Consider the following 20,627-nt stretch of genomic DNA (forward strand, 5'->3'; position numbering starts at 1 on the left):
CGTGTGTAAATGTTGGCGATACACAAATTCCACAATACAATACATATTGCTGTTCTTGCCCAACGATACGATACATTTTCGATACAGCATGGAGAAAGAACATGATTATAATTACCCTTTTATTTTTTTATGTAGAGGACGAAGAAGCCAATACAAGCACAACAGTAAATAACATAAGTTCTATCTAAAAGCAGAGCTTAAAAGTGAGCAAGAAACAATAGATGTAGTCAATCTGTGTACATCAATATATTAAATTATCTTTTGATGTCTAATATATATTATTCATTTTTAGTCATTTTTGAAAGGATTTGTTATTATTATTTAACATTAAAAAGTCAGAAGTCAATGATATGTATTTTTTGACAGTGTTCTGTTGGTAGCCAGAACATTATGCTACAAACAATGTGGTGGGTAACGCTTGTTCAAATTTAAGTCCTCATACTGAGAAAGGTGATTTATTATATATTATTAAATCTCTGTCCAACCAAGCCACTATATATATATATATATGTGTGTGTGTGTGGTTAAAACAATTATTATTAATATTTATAATAAAATTATTTTTTTTTCCTGAGCGGTGAGCCGCACCTCGAGTCACAACCAAGCCCTGAGTTTGTGGTTACTACAACTAAGCATTCTCATTGGCGCAGGATGCTCTACTGTTCATTACAGCCAATCATAATTGAGGATTCAATTGTCCCACCTCCGCTGCTGGTGCATCCGAATTGAGCTTCATTTTTCTTTTCTCTCTCTGTGCTGAGGAGAAGATACTACGGTACGGAGCCCTCAAAGGTAAACGCTGTAAGAGAACTAGAGATATAACCTGATGTGATTAATAAAAGTTGGAAATCAAAGCACTAGTAATTCGTCTAATATTCCAGAGAATTAGCAGTTTGGCGACGATAAACGGTGCTAGCCTTCGGTTTTATTAACCACGCTTGCTAATTAGCCAAAAACATTCATATAAATTTAAACCGAGAAAATATTATGTAAATACTTAAGGTAAATAAACATAAACACGCTAAATGTTGAAATAATTTGCCCACATTTTTAAATTCTAAATGCAGTGTCAGTAGAATTAAATATGCTTTTCGGTCTTTCTTCATAGCCATTATCGGTTGTAGACAGGTGACGTCACACGGACGAGAAGATTGTCTCTGCCATTTGGGCGGTCAACTCTGGCCTTACACTTTGAGCGTTTTCTTTTCACTCATTTATTTTTACCAGTGGAAAAATATGACCATTTTGTCTAAAAGATTGCAGTGGTAAGTCCCATGATGAAAAAAAAAAAAGACAAGTTACAACCAGGGAAGATTTTTGATATTTAAAATATTGCTGTAAAAATAATAAAGATGAAAATGTATCAGAATATCAGACCCTGGTTTTCTTGCTGAGTTTGTCTTGGTGTAGAATCCCCTAACTTTGCTGATGCTTTAGTTTTAGTGCTCTCACTTCTGCCCAAGTATAAAAATAATGTATCTTTTTCACAGTTTTCTTTGTGCCTATACTGCCATTATGGGGCATCAAGGAAGAAAATCACACATCCCTGACAACAACTGCTATATTAGAGCTGGTATGTGACGCCACAGCAGAGATTCCAGTTCATTCCTGAGGTACGTTTTCATGAAAATTTGTGTTGTAATTTTACTGAAAAACAAAGGTCATAGAATATTGGAAAGAAAGGTTTGTTTCCAGTAAAACATTTACATTTAATAGAATTACAATCAGTTGAGAGTGTGTTTCTTGAGCAACCATAATATGAAGAGTCCAAGACTCATGGATCTTCTGAGAAGTCGATGACAAGCTACTTGTGAGTTGAAGTGTTTTTTTGAGATTCTTTTTCACTACGCACTGATGAAATAACAGCATTAAAGACGCCCAGACGGCGAGCATATATCAGTCCACTGGGTTAAAGGTTGGTCCCCCACTAACAGTATGCCACTGCTGGTCCACTGCTGCTTTGTGGCAGCAACAAAACCTGCACAACTGTGCAAGCCCTGAGCTCCTATTATTACACATTTTATGTTTCCAGCCTGAGCTAAAAATAGTGTAATGACTCTTCCTTTCCACTCTTTGTGTAGCACATCCACTATAATTAATGTTTAAACAGCCTGGGAACTAGTTCCATCCTCTCAGTCTCGGCCTTTATGGGGAGGGCCATTCACTTTCTCGAAGCAGCATTGTTAGCGCTTTCCTCAGTGGCACTCCCACACACTTCACCTCTTGAAGTTCTTCTCCAAGGTTTGTTAACAATCAGTAATGTCTGGATGATCTGGAGAGGCAGATACACATATGTACTCTTTCCTATAGAGCTTTGGGCAGATGTTGAATTACTAATTACTCCTGGTAAAAAAAAAACTGTTTCTGATGGTTTTACAACTGTATACAATTAAAAATTCTCTAAAGAGAACACACTTCTGGACGCTAGTGCACAAATGCTGTGCATCTCCTGAGTTTAACCCAAATATTTACAGAGGACTGTTCATACTCAACTCAACTCAACTCAACTTTATTTATAGAGCACTTTAAAAAACACCAACAGTTAAAACAAAGTGCTGTACAAAAGATGTTTATAAAACAAACTAAAACAAAATAAAATAACCAATAATGAAAAATAAATAACTTAAATAAAAACAACACTAATAAAATTAATAAAAGAAAACAAACGTCTCATGCTGAGTTGAAAGCCAAGGAATAAAAATACTGACTGAGCTTTATCTATTTTCATAATTTAGACTGATGTTGTAGAGATGAACAAATACACACACAACATATTACAGAAGAAAAAGAACTAAATATATTGAATTATGTGCCATATACATGTATTAATTTACCTGTCTTAACATGTCCTAATCTAGCTCATTTGATCTTAACACTGTAAAAAATAATGTGTTATGAGCCACCTTTTCAATCAACCTTTAATGAACGCTTTGAAGGGCACAGGGAATGGAGCAAGGGAACAGGCAGCAAATAGGGCTTTGTGCATAGTGGAACAGACCAAGTCCAAGTCACACACAAACACAATGTCCCCACACACACAATCATTTAAATTATGGGAGGTAAATCCAGATAAAATTAAAACTTGTATGAAAACAATAAAATATATATGCAAATACTGTTTTCCTATTTCTTTTCTAAATGTTTGCAAATATCATGGCAAAATTATAAACAAAAAGCAATAACTTTTGTTATTTTCTTTTAATTTTCCATCCACGAGTCAACCCAGACAATGATGAAAAATTTGTAATTTCATTTTAAATTTGCTTGTATTTCATGATCAAACCATCACTTTGGCTTTGCCTTTTCTTTATGAACCGCTTAATAAGTGTCTCAATTAAAATTAAAATTACATATTTAGATGTTCATTTTAGAATAAAGTAATATAGCATGCAACAGGTGCATCGAAATTAAAATGGAATAGAACAAAATGTTCTTTGTTTTCTTTGTTTTTTGGTGATAGACCATCTAGTATTTTTTTTAAATAAAATGAACAAGAAAGTCACTGATGCTGGGGTTATATTTTATGAACAAAACTTTGGCTATATGGCTAATTGTGGTCTGGCCAAACTAGGCTTGCCTAGTCTTGTTAGTAGTAAAGAACCCACTAATTATATATATAAATATATATATATATATATATATATATATATATATATATATTTACTAGTATATGTTCAATATTTACTGGTAATAATTAAGTTTTTTTACAAAAGCTAAACTGAACAAGTGGGTTTTGAGTCTAGATTTAAAAATAGTGACAAACTGCGTCCCAATCACTGGCTGGAAAATTGTGTCAGAGCTGCGGGGCTTAGTATGAACATTTGATATCAACGATTATATTTTCATCAGTAAAAACTGAAGTCTGTATATACATTACTTTATATAATGAATATATATCCTATTTCATCAAATTTCTAATGTGCTAATCTTTATGTGAAGAACTCAATTTTTACTAATGGAAATATAATTTCTTTTTTGGATTCAGAATTTTCATAATTGGATTCAGAATTTCACTGCACTCCTGTGAGAGTGTTTGAAAAACACCATTGTTCTTTTATCTTATAGACCCAGTTTACAACTATAATTACATACATTATAAACTACACATTGTGAGAACTATTAAATTAGCATCAGCTAATCTGCACCATTTGTTTCTCAGTGAGACAATTACCAAAAAAAATTATACAGAACCATTACATAAACAAACTAATGGAAACAATGAATAAAATAGATTAATGTAATTATAATTAATTCTGTTTTCAGGAGCTGTTTTGTGATAAATATACATTTATGATGTTAAGAGTCATTAGTGCAGGTGATTGAAGAGAGATTAAACAAGCATTATTAAAGGGAGATATGTAATAATGTTTACTTGTGATAATATAGTCAATATGTACTAGTACAAACAAATCTTTAACTAGTAAGTACTACATTTTTATTCGAGTAAAAATCAACATTTCCCATTGATTAAATTGAATTCTTGGTATTATGTAAAAAGTGAATTAAAGCTAAAACAGCTTGCCATAAATGTTATAGGATGAATTTAAATTTAATTTAAATCAATTAAATATAAATCAATGAAGACATATAACTAGTCACAAATACATTGATATATCTTACTTGCATTGTGACTAATCAGAATTTACTTTCTTGGAAGGACTGCTTCTCAATCTCCCACATAGAACACGTCCGCAAATGTAAAACATTCCTCAGGGGATAGGAGGATGTGTGTCCCCCGCAAAATTGGAAATGAGGGAAAAACAAGGGCAAAGAGAAACTAGGCAAGCCTAGTTTATCCGAACCGCCATTAGCCATATAGCCATTGTCCCAGAGGGTTTTTCTAGCATTTCAAAAACAGGAAATGCCCGAAATACATACCCTTGTTATTGGAAGGGCTGGAGAAGCTTTGGCGCTTTATATCAATGTCTTTGTTTACATGTGTTTTTTATTCTGTGATTGTGTTGTACAGAATATATGGAGGGAAAGAACTAATAAATGTAAACAGGTGCACAAAGTTTTCATAATATATATCACTGGCATCAGTGATATTGTTCCATTCCTAGATGATTACCACCAAAGAACAAAAAAAAAAAACAAGGCTGTTTTAATGATTTTAACAATAAAACTGCAAATGGCACGATTTTTCTCATAAGGCAAAGATCCCCAACACCCTTGATGTGAAGCAGTTGGTGCCTACAGGCTGCGCTCTGTGTTTCTGATGAGAGTGGAAGTTGGCCGTGCAGAACTGGGCTGAAGCGTTGGCTGTTTGTATTTTAGCAGTCGTGCATTTTAGCGCCCAAACACTAAAACTTGTCACATGGACCTTCTGGTGTTTGGCAGGAGATAAGCTCTTGCAATAATATGGTGCAAATGAGTGCATGAATGGCAGGATTATATGCACATTTGCGAATGCTCGTTTGTTGGATGAAAGCCAAATAGCAGACTCTGCAGAGTTAAATAAGACACTTTTCACCAACGAAGGGCCAAGAAAATAACCAATAATTCAAGATCCAAAAAACAAAAGCAAGTTCTAAAATAAACTACAGGCGAAATACTCTCATCTCTCTCTCTCTTTTTGTCTGTCTCTCTGGAGCATCGCAGGTGGTGCAGGCTGATTCTCTATAATGCCGTGGCTAAAAAATCACAATACCAAACACTAAAACTTGTCACAAATAGACGTTCTAAACACTTATCTGAAGCTGCTCTTTTGTCATTCGTTAGATTTATTCTTTTAGGTCACATTATGGCTGAGACAATTTTTTTTTTCCATTTTTATTTATTGATTCACTGTGGTTTCAAGGTAAACGAAATATGCTAAATACTACAGTTCCAGCAATCATCATAAGCTAAAATTTTGTTATTTGTTATATCATTATTTTTTACAATATTTTAATTAGCAACATTTTGTCTCATTGCTAATTAATTAATTGATTGATTGATTGATTATTTTATGTAAACTATAGCATGCAACTGAAACCCCAAAAGTGTGGTGCAATAAGAAATGAAAAATTTGCACTATAGTAGAGCAGAAAAATTAACCAAGAACTAGATCAAAATTACAAAGAAGTATATAAACTTTATTAAATATGAAATTGTAATCCAAAGATCTGTTGTGTTGTAATCAAAACACCTATAGCTATGTAGCTCTATATCTCTGTTTGTCTGAGAACTCATGTCCATCTCAGCCTCGTTTTACGTAAGAAATGGTAGCTAATAGTCCACTAATGGGCTGCAAAAGGTGGGGTCTTGTCCTCAGGCTCTGAAAATTTCAGCCTTTCTAGTGTTAAGAATTACAGTTATTATTTATTTAATGTAACAGTTTAGAGTAAAGCACATGAAGTGCTTTATGCTTAATTGTGCTTAATGAGGCTGTGTGCAGCTATATGGAGCTTAATAAACACACTAACGCCACAAAATGTCTTAAAGTTAGCCGTTAATGTAATATACCACCATCAGATTATAGCTTAGCTAATATATGGGTATGAGTGGGCTTTGACAAATATGTCATGTATTCTGCAAAAAATAAAAAATAAAATCAAAATCACTCCTAGTCTCATGTGTCAGCATCAGTAAAATAGATTTCTGGAAGCTTGTGGAACTGATGCTCTGGTAAATAAACAATGAATGCAGTCTATCAAAGTGTGAAGACATTCACAGTTCAGTAATAAATTGTACATTGAATAAGGGTCTAGAAACTACACAATACTACAAGGAAAAATGTTTATTTCAAAGATATGTGCCTTACAAGTCAATAGCAAAAATGCAGTATGCATAATTGTTTCCCCAAAGATTTTTATATACACACACACAATACATGTTTTTGCTACTGGAAACTTTAGTAGGTAGACTTTAATCATAAATCATGATGATCTTTTCTGCTGTATGCAGAGGGATAACAAATTGTAAGTAATGCAGCGAACAAAACTGAAACCCTTCAGCTCTGAACACTTGGACTTAAGTGCAGATTTCAATTGTTGACTTATCAATAAGGGTGCTTATTTACTAAAGGCAAAAGTTTTATATAAAACACCCAGTTTCACATACTTTTTTTTAAATAAAAGTCTACCGCCTATTTAAAATAAGGTTTTATACAGCAAAATCAAATGGTTACAGTAGAAATCTTTGATACCATAGATGCTTTCAAAAGGTGCTAAATGGAACCACATACAACATATTGTCATTAAATATAGTGTATAAAAGAACAATATTTACATGCAACTAATTCTAAAAAAAATACCTCATTAATAGAGAATCCTTCTTTAAGAGATAAAAAAAACAGTATATTGTATATTTTACAAAATAGAATACCTTATGTTTAATAGTTAATAAGTCTATACACTTAAAGCTGTTCTTCAGTGGTTGAATATTAAAGACAATTATTTTATTCATAGGGGACATCTTTTCAGAAGCATATGCCCCCTGCTGTTGAATAAAACCCTTTCCCTGGGGACAGATGTGGCAGGTATGGAAAGGCATGCTTTTGCTAGAGGTGAAAGCAGTGGATACTACTAAGGGTCTTGACCACTTTTAATTTTGTTTTTTGTAAAGTGATGGCATTACAGTCTGGCTAAAGTGCAAGAGTGAAGAAATGTAATATTTTGACTCCGGTTTGTTGACCAACACATAAAAGCCCCCATTTTCAACTATGGGAAATGGTGTCATGACTTCAATCATTAATTTATTGACTGTAATTACGTATCCAGTTCAGGGTCGCGGTAGCTCTCGTACTCATTTGGCGAGCGGTTGTGTAAATGCGCTTTTCACTCGGGTGGGGGTGACCGGAGCTTCTCATTGTAGTGCTGGTTTCCAGGCTGTATCATGTTTGTTGCACCATGTGTAGTTTGTGTTTGTGTAGTTCTCTTGCAGTATTTGCACACTGTATTTGTTTTGTATTTACGCCTTTTCCATTTTCCGTCTTTAGGAAGACTAAATGCTGCCAAACCTCTTTATTATTTGAATTTTTTATTCAAAATAACTTTTGAATTTTCACCCATGACTGCATTTTTTTAAAGCACAATATAGCAGGAAAATCCCAAATCTGTCGTCTGTTTAGTGACGTCAAAAACAGGCGAGGTAGATAACACAGTGCCCTCTACTGTTTAAAATGAATATCGATTCATTTTACATCTCAATCGATTAGAGTCGTGGCATATTTGCATTATTTATTAACAATCTCGTGGTGCATCATTACATCCCTATTTCTCAGACTAAATCTCATAATCTCAAGGTTCATTCAGTATTCTCAGTTACGTTCTCTTATATGTCAAGTGTAGCAGAAGCATACTAGGTTTGCTATGCGTTTAACTTCTCCGATTAAACCATATTAGCGTGGGCTTGCTGTAGCTGCAGTGTTTGTAGTTACTCAGGAGTAAACTGAGCTTTTCTCCTCAGACGGCTCAGTGCTGAGCATTTTGCACTTGTTGAAGCAAGCTGGAAATGACTCTTTCAGGGCTTTAATGAATAATGTCCTGAACCTCTGGCCAACAAAGGCATAGATGATGGGGTTGAGGCAGCAGTGACTGAAGGCGATGGTCTCCACCCACTGCATGGACAGGTTCAGGCTTTGCTGCCATTCACAACTTTGCAAGTACCCCGTGTGATGAAGGAGGAACAGGAATGTGACCACGTTGTAGGGCGTCCAGAAGACAAAGAAAACAATAACCAAGACCAGGACGAGCCTGATGGATTTGTGCTTCTTTTGAGACTTCATGTGGTACAAGGTGTAGATGATCTGAGAGTAGCAGAACACCATTATGAGGAGTGGGAGGATCAAGCCGAAGTTTAGCTGTATGTAGCCAAACTTTTTCCAGTAGGTTTGATCAGGATATTCTGGCTTGCATGTAGACTCGTTCTTTGACTGGGAGAATATCATGGTTGGCAGAGAAGCCATCAGACTGAGTATCCACATAAAACAAGCCAGGGCCACATTGGCTGAGTGCTGCCTGGAAATTAGCGAGGCGAGGGCATGGACAATGACAACATAACGATCCACTGTTATCAGGATCATGAAGAAGATACTGCCGTAGAAGCCCAGCATGTAGAAGGCTGTCACAGCCTTGCACATGAAGTTCCCAAAGGTCCACTGGTTCATGGCAGCGTAGTGGGCCCAGAAGGGCAGAGAGATGAGGAACAGCAGGTCAGCTATCGCCAGGTTCAAGAGGCACATGTCGGCCATATTTGATCTCTGGCGATATTTGATGAGGACATACGCCACCAGGCCATTGCCAATGAATCCTGCTATGAAGACTATGCTGTAGAGAGTGGGGAGGAAAACTCTGCCAAACTCCTTTACATTGCTGTTGTAGCAGGGTGCTGCATGGTTTTCATAATCTGTTTAAAAAAGAAAAAAAACAAACAATGATGTTAATAAACTGGAATATAAAAGGAGACAGCATGCTAGATGTTCATTAAACAAGTCACTAACCCTAACCATGAAACACATTTAAAACACATTTTTCATCATGACACCCATAAAACGTATAAAAAATTCTAAGTAACCCCAATCTATATTATAATTCTTACTCTCTGCATCTGGTAGTTAACACACACACATGGCAGGTGTGATCAGCTGTAATTTTAAAGCATTCTTTCTTGATTTTTATATATATTTGTTTTCCATAGAAATATCATAATTTTATGCAAAACTTATTAATTTTCACATAAAATTGTGATTTATCTATGAAAACCAATAACATGTATTTATGAATGTAACTGTATTTGTACAAACTGCAGACTGTGAGACAGATTGGGGTGTATTCATTTGTGAACAGTGAAACATATTTGTGACTTGTGTTTAATTTGTGGATTAACATTTACACATTTGTAAAGTATTTTAGACTTATCTCTCTCCATATTATTCACCTTCTTTGTATAAAACACACAAAGCACAGTCCTGACCTTTCCAATGTTGCCATACCTAACTTTCTTTACATTAAACACAACCTGTGTCCTTTACTCCTATTAATCTATACCTAGGCGTCTGTGCTTCTATATTACTTTTAGCTCTGGGTCTGTCCTGTGTTGCTGCTTCTAAACTTTCAAACACAGGGCCAATATCCTCTCATTTTATGCCGTCTCTGGTCATGAACATTTTTAGAAGGGCAATGTGGGTTTTTGGGTCTGGTCAACTATAACATTTACTATGTTCACTTGGTCATTTCATGTCTGCAAGACACTCTTTGTAGACCTGGCCACACGGTGGACTGTAAAATGGTTGGACAGAGGGCGGGACACAGGAGCTCCGCTCCGGACTGGGCACTTCTCAAGGAGAATATAATGCTTTAGCAATGCTGCAATAGGCAGCCGTGTTTAAGCTTTGACTGTTTCCTTAATCTATGATCACATGCCCTGGACGTTTTATGACTAAACTCTTTGCGTGTCCAGTTATTATTATTATTATAATTTTTTAAATATATACTATAGTGTGTGACTAAAACCACAAACACTACTAAAACTTTCATAAATGCAACAATGTTTACCTCAAACATATTGGTATATTGTACCAAATCCAAGATGGAGGCAAACGTTGCAAGTATTATTTGTTTATTTATTTTTAAATAATAATAAAATGATACCTGCGGCACGGTGGCGCAGCAGGTAGTGTCGCGGTCACACAGCTCCAGGGACCTGGAAGTTGTGAGTTCGATTCCCGCTCCGGGTGACTGTCTGTGAGGAGTTGGTGTGTTCTCCACGTGTCCACGTGGGTTTCCTCCGGGTGCTCTGGTTTCCTTCCACAGTCCAAAAACACACATTGGTAGGTGGATTGGCGACTCAAAAGTGTTCGTGTGTGTGTGTGTGTGTCTGTGTTGCCCTGTGAAGGACTGGTGCCCCCTCCAGGGTGTATTCCCGCCTTACGCCCAATGATTCCAGGTAGGCTCTGGACCCACCGTGACCCAGAACTGGATAAGCGGTTACAGATAATGAATGAATGAATAAAATAATAAACTATATCCAAAAATAAATCAGTCTTGATGTAGATTAATCTTTCTCACATCTATATTGTTTTCAAATTAGGCATATAACTACATCTACTTTTATGTCTATCTCTGATATGTACAAAAGTGTAAATGTGTGGTGCAATAAGAAAAGAAACATTTGCACCATATTAGGGCAGAGAAATTAACCAATAACTAGATAAAAATTACAAAGAAACATATAAACTTTATTACATATGAACTTGTAATAAAGATACAGTTACAGCTACGTAGCTATATATCTCTCTTTCTCTCTCTGAGAACTCATGTGTCCTACTCTGCTTTGCCTCATTTATATAAGAAATGGTAGCTAATAGTCCAGTAATGGGCTGCAAGGGGGGTGTAGGTCTTGTCCTCAGGTTCTGAAAATTTCAGCCTTTTTGGTGTTAAATGGCACAGAGTCTTTGTTTAACTTTACACCAAATTATGTGAATCTTTTTTCCTTAGTACTTTAAAGAAATGGACTGGATTGTTATTAAATACAACTGTTTTATTAATTCAATGTTTATTCAGAAAAGCAAGTATTTCTATATTAATGTATGGCTCCCAGTGAAGCCCTGTTCTTTTCATCAAGTCTTTATTATTGTGGTTAATAAAATATAGATGTGTTTGTGTTTAGTAGCATTAAAAACATCGCAGTTAAAATATCACTTCCTATCGAAGACCTTTGGGATTTAAACATGTTGAACTTTGTGTGAACGCATATAGAATTTTCAATTCAGATGTTCAGTGTGTAAATATAAAATATAAGATAGCAATAAAATGCCTTTACATGTTTCTTTAAGGTCTCTGCCAATCAAAGGCCTCAAATCCAGACATAGCTGCATATCCATAATTGCATTTATTTCTTTTTGCTGTCCAAAGAAAACCATGAATCTCCATTATTGTGGATTCTTAGTTTATATCATTTGTAAACAGCAGCTGTCCTTCACATTGTATGTTGTACATTGGACAGTAATAAATAAACGTTAAATGCGCTATCACACGCTCATTTTGTGTGTTACACAAAATAGTTCCACGTTAACATGCAGAAGCTGTTTTAGGCCCATGATCAGTTTTCTTGTGTAAATGTATTTTCAGTACAAAGTTAAAAAAAACAAAAACAAATAAAAAACCTGCTTAAGTTAAAAGTCCTTATTAATTTGGTGTAGTGATATAAACAGTGACTCATAGCCCTTTCCACTAACGTGGGACTGGTTCATGTCCTGTTCTCACACATTATTTTAAACAATTTGGTGCATTTCCACCCACATAAATAGGTTCTGGAAACCCAAAGGATACAATGTGTGTGAGTTTGTCAAGCTAAAGCTAAATTTCAATAAAACGACTAAGAGACAGTGCAGTGGACCAGTTGAACACCTTCTGATTTGGGGGAAAAACACAGAAAATTTAAAAGAGGAAATGAAAGTGCTCCATCTGAGCTTTTTGTGTGTGTGGGGGGGGTCTCTGGATAACACCCCGACTCCAAAATCTTGTACAAATCTTGGCCAGAGTTTGGAATGTTTGAAGGAATAGTGTTATCTTACAGATTGTTGACAAACAAACACATCTGTCCTCTGTATCTTTCATTCATTCATTCATTATCTGTAACCTCTTATCCAGTTCAGGGTCGCGGTGGGTCCAGAGCCTACTTGGAATCACTGGGCGCAAGGTGGGAACACACCCTGGAGTGGGCGCCAGTCCTTTACAGGGCAACACACACACCCATTCATTGACACCTACGGACACTTTTGAATCACCAATCCACCTACCAATGTTTGTTTTTGGACTGTGGGAGGAAACCGGAGCACCCAGAGGAAACCCACGCAGACACAGGGAGAACACACCACATTCCTCACAGACCGTCACCCGGAGCAGGAATCGAACCCACAACCTCCAGGTCCCTGGAGCTGTGTGAGTGCGACACTACCTGCTGTGCCACCATGCCACCCCCCTCTGTATCTTAACACCTAAAAATAAACAGTGATGAGAGATGTGGAATATACTGTGAACTCTATATTGCCTCTTAGTTCATAACAATCTACAAAACTGAAAACAACATTTTACTGAAATTACACAGAATCAATCATTATATTTAAGAACTACTCCCCAGGTTGAATAACCCAGGACCCTCTACCAACTCTGCAGTTTGTAAAACAATCTGAAACACTGTAGACTCTGCACTGAACTGTAGTGAGTGCATTCAAACTAGTAACAGCAATATAATTGTTTCCATATAATGAAAAAGGCACATCCTACCATAACTGTTGTTTTCTGTGGAAGCATTCATGTTGAATTAGTCCAAGAGCTGAAGAGACACACTGTGTAGCTGCTGTATATCAAGTGGTGGAGCTTCAGTTTCCTGAGGCGGGCTTTAAAGGCACTGAAAAAAAACTCTGCAAAAATGATTTGACCTTATCTAAATATATCAGTCTGAAGGAAACACTTCATCAATCAATGTATTAATGCTTTGAAGTAAGAAATAGGCTAGGATTATACTGTTCCGTTTTCAATTTTTAACATAATTTAGTTTCTGAAGACCTGAGATCAGTGTCTACACTGTGTCAACTGTGCATTTGGCAGTAAGGAATATTGCATGAAGAAGTTTGGTCATACAAATAAGGAAAAAGTACTTTCAAGGTCTCTAGGGCGGTAACATTAAAGGTTTATATACACTAACAAACCATTTATATCTGTTGCTGATATATTTTTTAAAAATAGATGTTGACAGTATATACAAGCTGTCATCACTCCAGGCTTTTACTTTTCTTATTTTAAAAGAAATAAATTATGAAAAAGTCCAGATTTGCCCTTTGGAAAGTGAATGTAGTTTAACTTTTTAAAGTTCTCTACAGGACATTAAAACCATTGCTGCATCTTTAAGGTAGCATCTTCACAGTGTGCAACTTGTAGAAGACCTCTACAGTGCCTTTGTTTATGACTGTGTGCATGTGTTTGCTTTCAAATGTGACAATCATATAATATTAATGACAAATTTTGTGTATATGTATTGTAGTAGAAATAGTATGCACACGTTGCGGTGGCATTAGCACTACATAGCGGAGTCAATGATAATTAATTATTATTTTATTAATAATTAATTATTTAGGTCATTTTGCTAAGCTCCATATTTGGGAGCCATTAACTAATATGTAGTGTCCTTACCTGTCTTAATTTTAGCTTAGACAAGTAGGTCATAGAATTAACTGTTATTAATGAATTATGCTCATTGACCCGCCGTAGGTTCTTGACTCTGAAATGGAATCTGAACTAGAAATTATAATTCCATACAAGAAAGGTGCACACACAAACAAATAACCAAGGATTGGTTTTATCACACAAATGGCTTATTAATTGTAATATCAAATAATGAATATTAATTAGACATTCATATAATGAAATGGATTACAGCGATAGATGAGGGAACAGGGAGATTAATATATGAGGGAATTTCTCTATGATAATTATTACCCTAAGTTCTAAGAGAGGCTATTGTTTATCCCAGCAAACTTTCAGTACCAACCCATGAGCCATGAAAGACATGAGACCATGTGACCTTACGTATCTGGAGATGGACTGGCATGTCGCTGACGGTGCCTTCCGGCACGACTTCCTGGAGAATTGCAGACGCGGGCCTTGTAGGTTGCGTCCACGGGCGTTCCTTTTCTCCCGAGGCTTTCAGACGCAGCCGTCGGAGCTGGTGGCGTTCTGAAGGTCTCTGTGGGGATTCTTCGTCGTCGCTGATCTTTCGCCTTGTGAGAGAGAGACATGTCCATGCAGGTCTCTATTGGGGCCTCATCTCAGAAGATCATTCTGAGGGTGCATGCAGCCGTCTTCTTCGTGGCGTTGTTGTTGTTTTGAGGGTCAGAGGTCTAAGGTTTCCTTCAGGCTCTGGGCGTGGCGTTGAAATTTCACTAGGGTTAAACTATAGCTTTTCTTAATCTATAGTTTCTATCTGAACAACATTATTATAGAAAAATCAGTTCTCTGTGGACCATGAGGGGCCCAAGACTGTTGAAGAGAGCTATGAGAGAGCTCAGGAGAGGTCTCTGACTACCCTACCTGAGAAGCATTGTATGCTGGAAGGAGGAGAGAGACGTTCTTCAGAAAAACGTCTTCCTCTCCAACATTTTCTAAGAATGTGTCTCAGAGGAGTGTTAAAAAGAGTGAGCGCAAAACTCAGGTCATTTTACACTTTAGCCTTCAGAAAGGCTAAAAGAGTAAATGCCCCAAGTGTCTGTAGCCTTGAAGTGAAGAGTCGAACAGTGGAGAAAAGGGGGAAGAAGCCCAAGAAAATCCTGTGTCATTTGGCGCTACAGGTTTTTAACCAGAGTTTAGAAAACCCGCCCCGAATACGTGATTCGTCCTCAGTGAGGGAGAATTGGAGCTTTTCTTGCTCCTGATTGGCTGTTTCCTGTACCTTGGGAGTGGCATCACATAGAATTTATGACACTTGACAAGACAAAGACTTGACCATCCCTGGTGAGTGAATATCCCAGGATTCTGAATCATACTTTGCAATATAAAAGATTATATGTTAACACAAAGTAATATCATTAAGAAAAAGACAACCTTGTTCTATATAATTATTAACCAACTAAACACATAGTATGTGGCTACCTTGGTTCTACATAAATTCATATAAAACAAAAATGACTTTAAACACATGTAAATTAGTTCCACCAATTTTGATTGTCAAAACGGGATTAATTTCAAACAGTTGTGCACATATGTACTTCAAATTGTTTTAAACCAATGGGAATTAAGGTTTGTGATAGTTTTGGTTAACAATCTTTCAAAATGTGTGAGAGAACACTTTTAATCAAGTTTGAGTCTGTGTGTCTCTCTGCCTTTTGCAGAGATTCTCCTCTTGACCCTGGGACTTTGGGTCGTAAACGTCCTGGAGTGAGGTTTTATGAGCCTGCTCTGGATGCTAATCTCAAATTCTGATCTTGCTTGGTGTGTCTCTGAAGTGAGCTAAAGTTTGGGTATATCAAATCACGTCTTCAGAAAGTCACAATTTCTTATTAGAAATTAATACACATTCATCATATCCACATGTATATACATAAAGGCGGTAGCTCAGCTGTCTCTGTCACAGTTTGTTGGTTGTTATCTAGTCCATCAGTGGACACAGGACACTTTCCACAAGATGCTACCCACAGGACGCTACAAGATAATGGTTACAGGATTGTTATCGCCTATAGGAATATCTCCAAAGATGACAATGGAATCAGAATTATTTAATGTAGTCTTTACATCTGTAACATTGCTTACAAAGTTCTCTGGCAACCATGCCTCTGCCACACTCAGTGTATTCAACCTCACCCTCAACACGGGACAAGATGAAGGAGCTGATAGTGGATATGAGGAAAAAGAAAAGTCCTCATCAGCCACTGTTCATTAGGGAGCTTGAAGTAGAGAGGGTGAGCAGTTTTAAATACCTGGTCCACATCAGTGAGTACTTCATATGGACATTGAACACCATGCAGCTGATCAAAAAGGCTCAACAGCGGTTGTATTTACTGAGGAGGCTGAGAAAATTTGGGATGTCACCCAGAATCCTCAGACATTTTTATAGCAGTTTCATCGAGAGCCTCCTGACCAGCTGCATCACCGTGTGGTATGGCAGCACAGAAAGAGGAGCAAAGAAAGAATTTCATTGTACACGGAACCTGTTCCTTACTGTGCAAATGATAATAAACTCTTTGAACTCTTATTGTTGCTCAACTTCCACTGAGACTCAGACTGTGTTGTTATTCAAAAACATAAGAATCAAATACATTTGCCCAGGCTTGGTGTATAACGTCAAACATAGGGCTGCTGTAGTAGCCAAAAGATACTAAGCCGAAACTGTATGTCTTAGGCTTTTGTGGAGGTAAGAGCTCATTTTTATTCTTTAAAATCTGGTGTGTGCAAACTTTACTATTCTGTGTGATGTGTGTGTGTGTGTGTGTGTGTGTGTGTATACATATACAGGTGCTGGTCATAAAATTAGAATATCATGAAAAAGTTGATTTATTTCAGTAATTTCATTCAAAAGGTGAAACTTGTATATTATACTCATTAATTGCACACCGACTGGCATATTTCAAGTGTTTATTTCTTTTAATATGATGATTATAACTGACAACTAATGAAAACCCCAAATTCAGTATTTCAGAAAATTTGAATATTGTGAAAAGTTTCAATATTGAAGACACCTGGTGCCACACTCTATTCAGGTAGTTAACTCAAAACACCTGCAAATGCCTTTAAATGGTCTCTCAGTCTAGTTCTGTAGGCTACACAATCATGTGGAAGACTGCTGACTTGACAGTTGTCCAAAAGACGACCATTGACACCTTACACAAACAGAGCAAGACACAAAATGTCATTGCTAAAGAAACTGGCTGTTCACAGAGCTCTGTGTCCAAGCACTTTAATAGAGAGGCAAAGGGAAGGAAAGATGTGGTAGAAAAAAGTGTACAAGGGATAACTGCATCCTGGAGAGGATTGTGAAAAAACCCATTCAAAAATGTGGGGGAGAATCACAAAAGACTGGACTGCAGCTGGAGTCAGTGCTTCAAGAACCAACATGCACAGATGCAAGGTTTCAGCTGTCACATTCCTTGTGACAAACCAGTGCCAAGAGACCGTGTCAGAAGCGTGTCGCCTGGGCTTAAGACAAAAAGGACTGGACTGCTGCTGAGTGGTCCAAAGTTATGTTCTCTGATGAAAGTAAATTTTGCATTTTGTTGGATTGAGGTTGTTGAGAATGGATTAGACAGAGTCACACACGTGTGAAGAGAGTAAGGATGTTTTATTTTAAAGTAGAGATGGAAAAGTTTACAGAGATGTTTCTTAGTCGCGACTAGGTTACTCTTTCCCACCGTCAGTGGGAGTATGCACATATTATAGAAAATGTTATCATCCTCAATGGTTCCATAAACAACCCCCCCCCAGCATCAAGTTTATAAACCGATGATACACAGGCAGAGAATAGACAAACAACTCTGAAAGAGTTCACAGTAACCTAAAATAAATTATAAGAGTATCAGAATAGAATATAGAATTAATATGAAATTAATCACTTTCCAACAATTTCCTTTGGAAATCAAGGTCCCAGAGTCTGGAGGAAAAGAGGAGAGGCACTGAATCCACGTTGCTTGATGTCCAATGTAAAGTTTCTACAGTCAGTTATGGTTTTAGGTGCCATGTCATCTGCTGGTGTTGGTCCACTGTGTTTTATGAGGTCCAAGGTCAACGCAGTTGTCTACCAGGAACTTTTAGAGCACTTCATACTTCCTGCTACTGACCAATTTTATGGAGATGCAGATTTCATTTTCCAACAGGCCTTGGCACCTGCACATAGTGCCAAAATTACCAGTACCTGGTTTAAGATCCATGGTGTCCTTGTTCTTAATTGGCCAGTAAACTCACCTGATCATAAGCCCATAGAAAATCTATGGGGTATTGTGAAGAGGAAGATGCAATACGCTAGACCAGGGTTCGGCAACCCGCGGCTCCGGCTCCGCATGCGGCTCTTTGATTCCTCTGATGCGGCTTAGCTTTTGAATATAATTATTAATGAGTATTTAATTAAAATGTATTTTATTTTAGTTCGTTCATTTTCAAAATGTAATTCTATGAAGATTATGGCGATCTTGTAACATCTAAAATATTTTAATACTTAAATTTAAAAATTTTTTGTCACTCTTAATACACGTCACAACTTCCAATGTGCGACACCCGCCAGTGTGCGGTTTCTTGAACTTTTTGACCCCAGTTAGGCCAACTATGGAGAATTCAAAGAAAAGAAAAGTGTCTGATGAAAACAGGACGTTCAATGCTACGTGGGCAGATTCATTTGCTTTCACAGCTGACGAGACTGGTTTACCAATGTGCTTAATATGTAATGAGAAACTAGCTAACAACAAAAAGTCAAATTTCACAAGACATTTCCAGAATAAACATGCAGCTTTTGCTCAAAAATATCCAGATAGATTTGAGAGAATCTTTTGAGAGGAGCTGTTTCGGAACTGACACTGAAGGCTGATCTGAGCAAAAATCACTTCAAGAAGTGGATGAAGTCAGCAAATTCAATTGCATTTGCTAGTTTTGTTGCCGCTCAGGAAATAGCGAGGCACGGCAAGCCGTTCAAAGAATCTTTCATTAAGATTTCAGAAAATCTATTCGCGGACTTTAAAAACAAGAGTGAAATTGTGCAGAAAATCAGGTATATATCCCTTCTCTGCAAAGACTGTCAAAGAGAGAACCATAAAAATGGCAGAAGACATCACCAGACAGCAAATTAAAGACATCAATTCAGCTGTGGCCTACTCAGTTGCCTGTGATGAATGTAAAGACAAAGGGGATATTGAAAAAAATAGCGCTGTTCTGCCAGTATGTAAACCCTACTGGGCCACAAGAAGAAATGGTCGAGTTAATACCACTAAAAGGCCTAACGGGGGGAGGACGTCTGAATTGTTTAAAAGCAAAAGGAATAAACACCACCCACCTGGTGTCAGTGGCTACAGACAAGGCACCGAGTATGACAGGAGCGCACAAGGGCTTTGTGGGTACTGCAGAAGTCACTGGACAGAAAGTTGCTGACTTTTCACTGCATCCTGCACCAAGAGGCAATGTGCTCAAACATTTCCTCCGGAATGCACAGAAGTAATGAATGTTGTCATTCAGATTGTGAACAAAATAATGGCAAAAGGTTTAAATCACCGTCAGTTCCGTTCGTTACTGGACGAGCTGGAAAGCACGTATTCTGATCTGCTGCACAACAAAGTCCGGTGGTTGTCTAGAGGCAAGGTACTGAAAGGCTTTGCGGCGTGTCTGGAAGAAGTGAAAACCTTCCTGGGCAGCAAAGGGCTCACATTTCCTGAGCTTTAAGAGCCAGAGTGGCAGGAAAAGCTACGCTTCTTGGTAGACATGACAGCGCACCTGAACACGCCGAACACAGCTCTTCAGGGTAAGGGACGCAAAGCCCTGCACATGTTGGAGGTGGTTTTGGCATTCAAGCGCAAGTTGAAAGTGCTTGCCAGAGATTTACAAAAAGGTACACTGTCACACTTCCCCAGTTTGAGAGAGTTCAGAGTATTTACATTCTGCAGTCATCACAATGCAAACATCGTTCGGGAAATGATTCAGCGAGTTCAGAGAGGAAAAAACACATTATCCGTCCCTATCACTCCCCTAAGCCTCGATCCATCCCTGTTGAATATGACAGCATTTCCAGGGGTGAGCCCACCTGATCTTGAGATGGAACTGGCTGACATAGCCGACAAAGAAATGTGGGTGTCCAAGTTCAAGCGCTTGACAGCGGACCTTGAATATCTTTCATGTCAGAAGGCTGTACTTGCACAAATGGCGTGATATTGAAAACCTCCCCAAACCAAACAACTTGTGTTCGAAACTTGGAATGCTATCCCCAACACTTATGTCAACATGAAAACGTATGCACTTGGAGTCCTGTCGATCTTTGGATCCACATATGTATGTGAGCAGGTGTTCTTTATGAACATGAACTTTATTAAAAACAAACACCACATATGTCTCACAGATGATAGCTTACAATCCTGTGTGAAGATGAAGGTGACCGCATACAACCCCGATGAGCAGACGCTGAGCACTGAGGTTGAGGAGCAGAAATCACATTGACCAAGTATGATCAGAATTTTAATT

At 37.4% G+C, this 20,627-nt stretch overlaps 1 protein-coding gene and 1 long non-coding RNA gene across 3 annotated transcripts; one reads left to right on the forward strand and one right to left on the reverse strand.

Moving 5' to 3' along the window:
• Positions 1-720: 720 nt before the first annotated feature.
• Positions 721-7,522, forward strand: LOC136708851 (uncharacterized). 2 transcript variants are annotated; one of them, XR_010804396.1, is made up of 3 exons: positions 721-792; positions 1,491-1,613; positions 7,392-7,522. It is a non-coding gene; the product is annotated as an uncharacterized lncRNA (long non-coding RNA). The 2 variants fall into 2 exon arrangements; XR_010804395.1 differs by lacking the exon at positions 7,392-7,522 and adding an exon at positions 1,717-1,804.
• An 840-nt stretch (positions 7,523-8,362) lies between these two features.
• On the reverse strand, positions 8,363-18,340 carry LOC136708054 (C-C chemokine receptor type 5-like). Its single transcript, XM_066682316.1, has 2 exons — positions 18,325-18,340; positions 8,363-9,330 (listed from the first exon to the last, which is right to left on the reverse strand). Exons 1-2 carry the CDS (start codon positions 18,338-18,340, stop codon positions 8,363-8,365), a joined length of 984 nt encoding a protein of 327 aa, XP_066538413.1.
• Positions 18,341-20,627: the final 2,287 nt, after the last annotated feature.

The sequence above is a fragment of the Hoplias malabaricus genome, chromosome 10 (assembly GCF_029633855.1).
Source record: "Hoplias malabaricus isolate fHopMal1 chromosome 10, fHopMal1.hap1, whole genome shotgun sequence".
NCBI classification, from domain to species: Eukaryota; Metazoa; Chordata; class Actinopteri; order Characiformes; family Erythrinidae; genus Hoplias; species Hoplias malabaricus.